Here is a 10,408-nt window from a genome sequence, read left to right as displayed (position 1 = left end):
ACTACTATATTTTCCTAAATCAAATATGACAATTTAGAATGAGTGTTCTGGTAATGTGGACTAAATACGAGGGAAAATAGTCTGTTAATAAATGCTCAGTCGCACTAAGATGATTTTTCAATTTTCATGAGAGATCCTTCAAGAGAAAATTCTCCATGATGGTGAGATGAAAGCAGCCAGAATTATTTGTTAAGAGTCTCAAACAGAAATTTTTATTGCTACACAATCATGATAGAAGAATCTCACTACAATGACTGCATTCCATTGGGAACGACAAACTATTTCAATTCAATTCAATTTCAATTTATTTGTGCTTCTAGACTGCCCCCTCTCCCAGAAGGGACTCGGGGCGGTGTACAGTCCATAGAGAATATCACAAAAATACAATAAAAAATTAAATATGTACAGTTTGGAGGAGGTTAAAATGCAATTAAAAGAACTGTACAAAGCTAAATAAATATAATTTTTTTAAAATCCCTAAAACAGACACAACAGATTAAAAAACCCTAAGATAACCAAATAATAATACATTTGCCAGGAGGGACAGTTGTAATTATGCCAGGCCTGCTAATCGGAACAGGTGAATCTAAATGCCTAAATTCCAACTAAATCTAAATGCCTTAGATGAGGGAATAGAAGGGGAACTAACCAAATTTGCAGATGACACTAAACTGGCAGGAATAGCCAACAACCCAGAAGACAAGCTCAAGATCCAAAAAAATCTTGACAAACTTGAACAATGGGTCCTATCCAACAATATGAATTTCAATGTGAACAAAAACAAAGGTTTACATTTAGGCAGGAAAAATCAAAGGTATAAATACAGATTAGGTGAGACCTGGCTCAAAAATAGTAACTTTGAGTGGGAGCGTGGAGTCTTAGTAGATTATCACTTGAATATGGGCCAGCAATGTGCAGCAGCACCCCCCCCAAAAGCTAATAAAATCCTGGGTTGTATAAACAGAGGCATAGAATCAAGATCATGTGAAGTATTAGTACTGCTTTATAAAACCCTAGTAAAACCACACATGGAAAACTGCAACCAATTTTATTCACCATTCTGCAAAGAAAGATTTTGAGACTTTGGAAAAAGTTCAGGGAAGGGCAACTAAGATGATCAAAGGCCTGGAGACTAAAACATATAAAGAACCATGCAGGTGTCAGCCTCTTTGATGCTTACTTGCTATCGGCTGCCATAGTAATGTGGGGGAGGGGGGGAGATCGGTATTGGGTGGGGAAATGAGCTGGAGGAAGATGGTCTGTGTGTGAACCAAAAGGGAGGGATGTTCTCATGATCCACAGCTTACCTGAATGAACTTGGCTTATACCCAGTCAAGGTTAACCATCTCAGCATACCAGATGGGTAAAAACACCTGAAGTTGTGCCCTACATGACAGCATATGGAATATGGATTGGACATTCAGCCTGGGTCGCTGGGGGTGGGGGGGAGGGATTTGGGAAAACTTTCAATATGTAACTTTCGTGCCTTTTGGAACAGATCTTGCTTTTCTTTCATTGCTATCATTTCAAGCTCAGTAAAAGTACCTCTTCGCTACAAACATGGAGTCAGAGCAGGCGTGAAATTCAGCAGGTTCTGACAGGCTCTGGAGAACCGGTAGCGGAAATTTTGAGTAGTTCAAAGAATGGGCAAATGCCACCTCTGGCTGGCCCCAAAGTAGGGGTGGGAATGGAGATTTTGCAGTAACCTTCCCCTGAAATGGGGTAGGAATGGCGATGCTTTAGTATTCTTCCCCTGGAGTTGGGTGGGAATGGCGACTCTGCAATATCCTTCCTCTGGAGTGGGGAAGGAATGGGGATTTTGCAGCATCCTTCCCCTGCCCTGCCCACCAAGACACGCCAACAGAACCGGTAGTTAAAAAAAAAAATGAATTTCACACTGTGTCAGGGGTTTTCTTTCTTGGGTTTTGAACAGTGACACATCTTACATTGGGTTTGAGTTTGGTAGTCTAATAGAAAAAAGAATTAGGAGTGACATGATAACAGTATCCCAGTACTTGAGGGGCTGCCACAAAGAATAGGGGTTCAAAATATTTATCCAAAGCACTGGAGAGCAGGACAAGAAATAATGGTTGGAAACTAATCAAAGAGAGAAGCAATCTGGAATTAAGGAGGAGCTTCCTAAAGTGAGGACAATTAACCAGTGGAACAGCTTGCTTTCAGAAGTCATGTGTGCTCCACCACTGACTTGGACTAGAAGACCTCCAAGGTCCCTTTCATCTCATTCATTCTATTCTAAACTAAGGCTTTAAGGATTCTGGGGGAGGACTGGCTTGTGCTATTCACTACAGTGCAGCGACTCTTGACCTCTCCCTCCTGTCTACCTAGAAATTCCACAATCATTAGAACTTAATGAAGTCACACTTATGGAAGGCAAGACATCTAGAGTACCTTTGATGAATAATTGTTATACGTTTCAGAACAAATAATAATAACCCATGGAGAAAGAGATATCCCTAAAGAATAGGATGTACAATTGTTGTTGGAGTTGTTACATCCTTTTAATAAGTTTGCATTTATATAAAATAAATATCATTTTAATATATTGCGGTCTTTGTCCAGCATTTAGACAAAATCATGTATTTGAAAAAATAAATAAAAAATAAATAATTTTATTTTTAAGTACAAAAACACACTCATAAAGAAAAAAAAAGTTTATTTTATTTATTTACTAGCTGATAACCTGGCATTTCCCAGGTATTGATTTCTCCCAATCGTGTATTAGATAGGAAAAGGAATGAATTATATGCATAGTGTCAAATCAAAGTAATTTTGCTTACAGGCATTTAGAATAATCAAAGTCTTGTTGAAAATGTCCAGACCAAACGTAATTTCTAATGTTGGATTTTCCCCCTTACCAGAGGGAGCCCCCTTGTGGAGTGCTGTGAAGCCATTACCATGGCAACTCCACTGCAGTAGAAGCCATTTTAAGGTACAACAGGCCATATCTTAACAGAACACACAAGCTGAGGGGTGTTAGGGGTAAGTCATCTGTGTACCACGTTTGGTTGAAATTGCTCGAGGCATTTCAGAGTTATGCTGGAACACACAAACACACACACACACACACAGAGCTATTTATATATACATCTATGTAGATAGATTTATTAAATTTCTTGACCACTCATCTAAGCATACGGCAGTTTACAATACAAATATTTACAATATACAACATAACATTATTTTGATTTCTTGCATACACATTATGTCTGTCCAAGGACTCCTTCCCATCTACTGATATAGTTAGGATGAAGGAAGTCTACATAATGCATATAAAAATGCCACCTAAATATATACTTCTACAGCCTATGTATTAAAAGGGACATAGGTTAAGCTCTCTGGAAATTATGATTAACACAAACTTTATTGCTAGTGTGAAATATATTTTGGATTCCTTGCTATTAACAAGGACAAGAGAAGTTCAAAGTCTCCTTCCACCTCAATGTTCTGATTAGAGCAGACTCGGTGAAGTACAGAGATGCTGGTTGAAGGAGTTAGCCCTCCACTTTCACACCCCTTTCCCTTAACATGCCTGCCTGCCTGCCTGCTCCAGCCATATTATCGTGCGATGTTCTCCTTCCGATACTGGTTAGTAAAAACTTTCCATAAATTTGGGAAGATCCACGATTAAGAATGTAGGGAAGCAGAAGATTTAGAAGATGAATTGTAAAATATCCTTCAGTGAAGAAGATGAGACAAGATAACCCCCAGGCCTTTACAAAGTAATTGCTTGAGTTTTAGATGGTCCCAATTTAAATTTTACATTTTGAGCATACAATGGTTTTAACTACTGCCCTTCAACGCAACCTTGACTTTGTGTCTGAATGGTCAAAAAAGTGGCAACTCCAAATCTCAACCAACAAATGCTCCGTCCTACTCATTGGTAAAAAAAAATCATAACACTAAATATGAACTAGGCAGATACGACCTCGTAGACAACCCCACTCTGTCAAGGACATCGGAGTACTCCTATCAAACATTTTAAGCTCTAGAGCTCACTGTAACAGCATCACCAAAAAGGCATTATAAGTTGTTAACCTAATCTTACAAAGTTTCTCCTCCAGTAATATTGTATTGCTAACCAGGGCATACAAAACCTTTGCTAGACCAATTCTCGAATACAGCACATCTGTCTGGAATCCACACTGTTGGTCGGACAATAATACGATTGGGTGAGTCCAGAGGTATTTCACGAGAAAAGTCCTACTGCTCCTCTGTTCACAACAGAATACCCGAACCAACAGGCTTGAAATTTTGGGCTGAGAGGTAGCTGTAGCAAACTAATTCAAAGGTCAATTAATATGCTGGCTTGAGTGTCCCTCTGATATAGGGGAGTCTGGGGGCTCCCATACCCTTCAGGTAAGCTGGCTATTTACTTGCTGCCTCACAAATAGTTGTCAATGTGGGATGGTTGCTGAGTGCCCAAAAAGTGATCACATGACCATTAGAACTTTGAATCCGGCAATAATAAGAAATTCATAAGAAAGGTTGAGCGCCAGAGAATTGAGGCCTTTGAACTCTGATGCTGGAAAAAACTCCTGTGAGTCCCTTGGACTGCAAGGCAATCCAACCGGTCAGTCTTAGAAGAGATCAACCTTGATGGCTCTTTAGAAGGCCAGAGCCTGAAGATGAAACTCAAATACTTTGGCCACCTAATGAGAAGGAAGGACTCCCTGGAGAAGAGCCTAATGCTGGGAAAAATTGAGGGCAAAAGAAGAAGGGGACAACAGAAAATGAGGTGGCTGGATGGAGTCACCAAAGCAGTATATGTGAACTTAAATGGACTCCAGAGGATGATAGAGGACTGGAAGGCATGGAGGAACATTGTTCATGGGGTTGCGATGGGTGGGACATGACTTTGCAACTAACAACAACACCAATAAGTAGCTCTGGGGAGGTCAGCCATAAATTTGAAAGATTACTAAGCTATTGTCAAAAGTGAAAGATTATCTTTGTTTTAATTATTCAAAGAACCCATCTTATTTGACTTTGCTAATCAAGAACTTCAGTTCTCAAGAGATTGAGATAAAAAAATGAATTATAATGAAGTAAAGCAAAGTTCCAGTGGAAGTGAAATAAACTCCATGGAGTACATTCATATTATTCTTATGATCTTTTGCAATCTTGTTTCCTTGCACAGCAAAGCAACAACTGTCAATATTTGGGAGAAGAAGAAAAAGCAAGGATAAGTGGGTTTGAATCTAACTGTATTTAGCTGTTACAAGGATAAAGACACAATAATTTACTGATTTACTGAAAAAATACTTTGCACCAAAAAGAGCAGTTGATATCGTAACTAAAAAGCCTTCAGTAAATTCTATGGAACAACATCCACCCAAGGATTTGGGAAGGTCATTAAGATAGTTTGTCTAACCTGGGGGACTCTTTGTTTTGATTTAATCTAAGGCAATTCCCAGTTTCAAAAACTTACTCATAAATTCACGTGTTCTCATTCTTCAGCCTACTACCTTTGAATGGTGACTCTGAAATTAAGGAATCGGAAGTAATTGGCACAGGAAAGAAAATAATAGAATAATAGTAATCAGAATTTCTCTAGTTCTTTAGTTAAGTGTGTATCTATGGCTTGTGATATCTTAAACAGGATCTTCATAAAACTGGGCTTTATTCAGCTAAGCATTTCTATTAGTTGCTAGTCATTACATTAACAGGCTCGGTGCACGGAGAATCCTTTCAAGCATCAGAAGAACATATTACAGAACATCTAAGAATCTTCCCTTGAAAAGCCATTGAGTTTCCAAGTTGCTTCTCCCTGTTGCCTCAACAGACGCTGGTAGAGTTTAAGAGATACAGAAAGGTAAGACATTTCGCCATTTGTAAGTCTGTTGACAGAATCTGATTTTGTTAGGAAGGAGAACATGAGGGAAGATGTTGTTTTTAATTAGGTGGAAAATCATTGCTACCTCTGAAAGAACTAAGCATTATGGTCAAAAGCCTGAATGACTGCTGCTGCAGCTGACTATAGCTAACTGATGCTGTAATCAGCTATGTGCCATGTGTTAAGAATGGTGTTTAGTTGATATAATCTTGGCACGGTATGGCAAAATTGGTAAGAATGGAATGGAATGGAATGGAATAGAATAGAATTCTTTATTGGCCAAGTGCGATTGGGCACAAATGGAATTTGTCTTCAGTGCATAGACTCTCAGTGTACATAAGGAGAATAAAATACATTCATCAAGAATAAAAAGATGCAACATTTAGTTCATAGTCAAGGTTACTAATAAGCTAACAAATCATACTAGGAAACAAACAAAAACAATATAAATTGAAAGATACAAGCAACATGGAAGCTGCCATTCCGCTAAGCTAAATGGGATAAGATTTGTGGTCTACAAAATTTGTGATCTCGTGCTTCGATGCAAGACTCCTATTGGGACTTATCCTAGCAAGATAGTTCAAGTTTTATTGTGTTTGCATCTCCAGCAAAGTACGAGACACACATGGTATAATCTGGTCATAATGTTTCCATTTTTTCATGATGATTGATATCTCTGCAGTGGATGTGCAGAAATTCAGGCATCTGGCTTCTATACTTGAAGAATGAGAAGCCCGGAATTCCCTGTCTTTCTGCAGTGTTTGAAGGGATCTGAAAGAATTAAGCGGCTTTAATCTTAGCAATGTAACTGGATGGATTGAGTGAAGATGATGCTTTTATAGAATACAGAATAATAGAGTTAGAAAGATCTTGGAGATATCCTGGTCTGAACTTCTCCTCAAGCAGGAGACCCTATACCATTCCAGACAAATGCTATCTAATTCCTTCTTAAAAATCTCTAGTGATGGAAGATCCACAACATCTCAAGACAGGCAGTTGTAGTGATTAATTGTTATCATTAATAAAATCAAATGACACAACTTTTGATGAAGTTTCTTTTACAATTCTTTAAGTAAATTACACCCAAATAGATAACAGGCATGTGAGTAGGATGCAGTAGACATGAAAGCCAACTGGATGACTGGACCAATCACTTGCTCTCCTCCAAAATCAACTCACAGGGGTGTTATCATGGGGAAAATAAGAGAAGGAAGAAGTATTAGATAAGATTGCTGAATTGAATTATTTGTAAAAAAGTAAAGTTGGGATAGAAATAAATAAAATATCTCATTAAAAATGCTTGAGAAATTCCACTGGCATGGTGATTTTACATGCAGATAAAAATACCCATGTCACTTATTTGTCTAATTTTTGTATCAAATGTCATATAGTATAAAAGGTAAAGGCTCCCTCACACATATGGGCTAGTTGTTCCTGACTGTAAGGAGTGGTGCTCATCTCTGTTTCAAAGCCGAACAGCCAGCGCTGTCTGAAGATTTCTCCATGGTCATGTGGCCACCATGACTAAACACTGAAGGCGCACGGAGCACTGTTACCTTCCCACCAAAGATGGTTCCTATTTTTCTACTTGTATTTTTACATGTTTTTGAACTGCTAAGTTGGCAGAAGCTGGGACAAGTAGTGGGACTCACTCTGTTATGCGGCACTAGGGATTTGAACTGCCGAACTGCTGACCTTTCGGATCGACAAGCTCAGCGTCTTAGCCACTGAGCCACTATGTCCCTTATGGTGATTTTACATGGAGATAAAAATACCCATGTCACTTATTTGTCTATTTTTTGCATCAAATGTCATGTAGTGTAGTAATATATTATTTCCATAATATATGGAATTCATAATTATACATAGAGAATATTAGTTCTCTATGTATAATTTTGTTAAAAGAGCTTGCTCCCCAGAAATATTCCTGATTAAAGGAACTCCTAAAAGTCTGAGACAGACTGACATGACTATTTAGCCTTGATTATTGCCTACATTAGTCTTCTATGGATATCCTATTTTTTTTTTTAAAAAAAGAATTGCTTAATTTTTAGGGATTTTTCACTATCTTCCAACAACTTCTTTTATCTTACAGGTAGTAAGCCAGATGGGAACTGAGAATTTAACCTCTGTTAAAGAATTCATGTTGGTGGGACTCACAAGTCATCGAGGGACCCAGCTTCTGCTCTTTGGGGTGCTCCTCCTGATCTACTTGCTTATCCTTTTTGACAACCTGCTGATCATCACTTTGGTGTGGGCTGATCCCCAGCTACATACACCCATGTACTTTTTTCTTAGCAATCTTGCTGTGATGGAGATTGGGTTGGTCACCAGCACGCTGCCTCAGATGTTGGCCCATCTGATCACCGGGAATGGAATCCTCTCCTTAACGCGTTGCATGCTCCAAGGTTATATTGCATTGAACATCGGCAGTGCTGAAAGTTTGCTGTTGGGTGTCATGGCCTATGACCGTTACTTGGCCATCTGCTCTCCCTTGTTGTATGCTACAGCCATGAGAAAGATCCACCAGGTCCTGCTTGTTGGCACATGCTGGATCACTGGCGGTGCATTTTCCATGATTTATGCCGTCAGTACTTTTCGTCATTCTTTCTGTGGCCCTAACCTCATTAACCACTTCACGTGTGAGCTGCCTATTGTGCTGAAGCTTGCATGTGATGACATAAAAATGACTAACGCCATTGTCTCTGGTCTATCAGCCTTCATGGTTTTCATTCCCCTTTCAGTTATCTTGTCTTCCTATGGATTCATTCTGCATTCTATATTGCATATGCGGTCAACTGCAGGAAGGAGTAAGGCCTTCTCCACTTGTGGGTCCCACCTTACCGTTGTCATCTTGTTCTATGGCACCGTTATTTCTATGTACATTATCCCCCACCCAGACTCAGGTCCTTCTCACAACAAGGAAATGACCATCTGTTACCTAGTAGTTACTCCTCTGCTTAACCCTGTCATATATACCTTGCGGAACAAGGAGATTCATTCAGCAGTGATCAAGATGGCGAGAAAATGGGGCTTAGAGCAATGACCATTGACATCTTGCAGGGCTGGTGTTTAGTTATGTTTTCTCTCAACTGAGGGAGGATGACTATAAATATAACATCAGGCAGTTTTAACTGTTTCTGCTCTTTTGTAAGGATGATGCAGCAGAAAAGCAGACAGGAGAATGGAATGGAATAGAACAGAACAGAGTAGAGTAGAGAGGGTGGGATGGGTTAGAGGTAGAAGTAGAGGTAGAGGTGGGAGTGAAGAGGGGAGAATGGAATGGAGTGGAGTAGGGTAGGGTAGGGTAGGGTAGGGTAGAATAGAATAGAATAGAATAGAATAGAATAACAGAATCGGAAGGGACCTTGCACATCATCTAGTCCAACCCCCTGCTTAGGCAGGAAACCCTACACCACTTCAGACAAATAGTTATCCAACATCTTCTTAAAAATTTCCAGTGGAAAAAAAGGTAAAACACTGTACATCTTGCTTAGTGAAATGGCTTTTTAACCTAAGAAGTGGATATTCAAATTTAATGGAGAGGCTGGAAAATACTGAGAGAGAAACTGATCATAAGAAAAGGACCTTTGTGATCATATTATAAACAACTGTGTCCTCTTCGCTGATGATGTAAAACTATTTAACACCCCTGACAATGCTGCTGCCCTACATAGCAACCTTGACTATGTGTCAGAATGGTCGAACAATTGGCAATTTCAAATCTCAACCAACAAATGCTCTGTCTTACACATTGGCAAAAAAAATCAGAACACCAAATACAAGCTGGGCATATACGACCTCGTAGACGACCCTCACTCTGTCAAGGACCTAGGAATACTCATCTCTAATGATTTAAGCCCCAGAGCCCACTGTAATAACATTGTCAAAAAGGCATTAAGAGTTGTTAACTTAATTTTGCGAAGCTTCTTCTCCGGTAACATTGTACTGCAAACTAGGGCATGCAAAGCTTTTTCTAGACCAATTCTTGAATACAGCTCATATGTCGGTATGCATTGCATATCAGACATTAATATAATTGAGCGAGTCCAGAGATATTTCGTGAGAAAAGTCCTCCACTCTTCTGCTCACAACAGAATACCTTATACCACCAGACTTTAAATTTTGGGCTTAGACAACTTAGAACTTCGTTCTTTTCGATCCGAGCTAAGCGTAGTACATAAAATTATCTGATAGAATGTTCTACCTGTCGATGAATACTTCAATTTCAACCACAACAACACATGAGCACACAATAGATACAAACTTATAGTAAACCGTTCCAAACTTGATTGTAGAAAATATTACTTCAATAACAGAACGGACAATGCCTGGAATGCACTACTTGACTCTATGGTTTCTTCCCCAACCCCCCAGAACTGTCTACTGTCGACCTCACCTTATTCCTAAGAGGTCTTTAAGGGGCATGAATAAGCACACCAATGTCCCTACCCTCCCTGTCCTAATATTCCCTTTGTATTCAAATTCATTTCATGAATTCATAATCATGTTTATACTTGTATCTGTTATCTAATGAAATAAAATAAATTAGCA

The 10,408-nt window shown here is 39.1% G+C and overlaps 1 protein-coding gene across 1 annotated transcript; it reads left to right on the top strand.

Moving 5' to 3' along the window:
• Positions 1-7,961: 7,961 nt before the first annotated feature.
• LOC309381729 (olfactory receptor 5P56-like) lies at positions 7,962-8,900 on the top strand (the record flags this gene model as incomplete). The annotated part of the gene is made up of 1 exon (XM_081933014.1): positions 7,962-8,900. One exon carries the CDS (start codon positions 7,962-7,964, stop codon positions 8,898-8,900), a length of 939 nt encoding a protein of 312 aa, XP_081789140.1.
• Between the last annotated feature and the right edge of the window lie 1,508 nt (positions 8,901-10,408).

The sequence above is a fragment of the Natrix helvetica genome, assembly GCF_964273705.1.
Source record: "Natrix helvetica genome assembly, chromosome: Z".
NCBI lineage: Eukaryota > Metazoa > Chordata > Lepidosauria > Squamata > Natricidae > Natrix > Natrix helvetica.
This window is presented reverse-complemented; position numbering and strand designations above follow the sequence as displayed.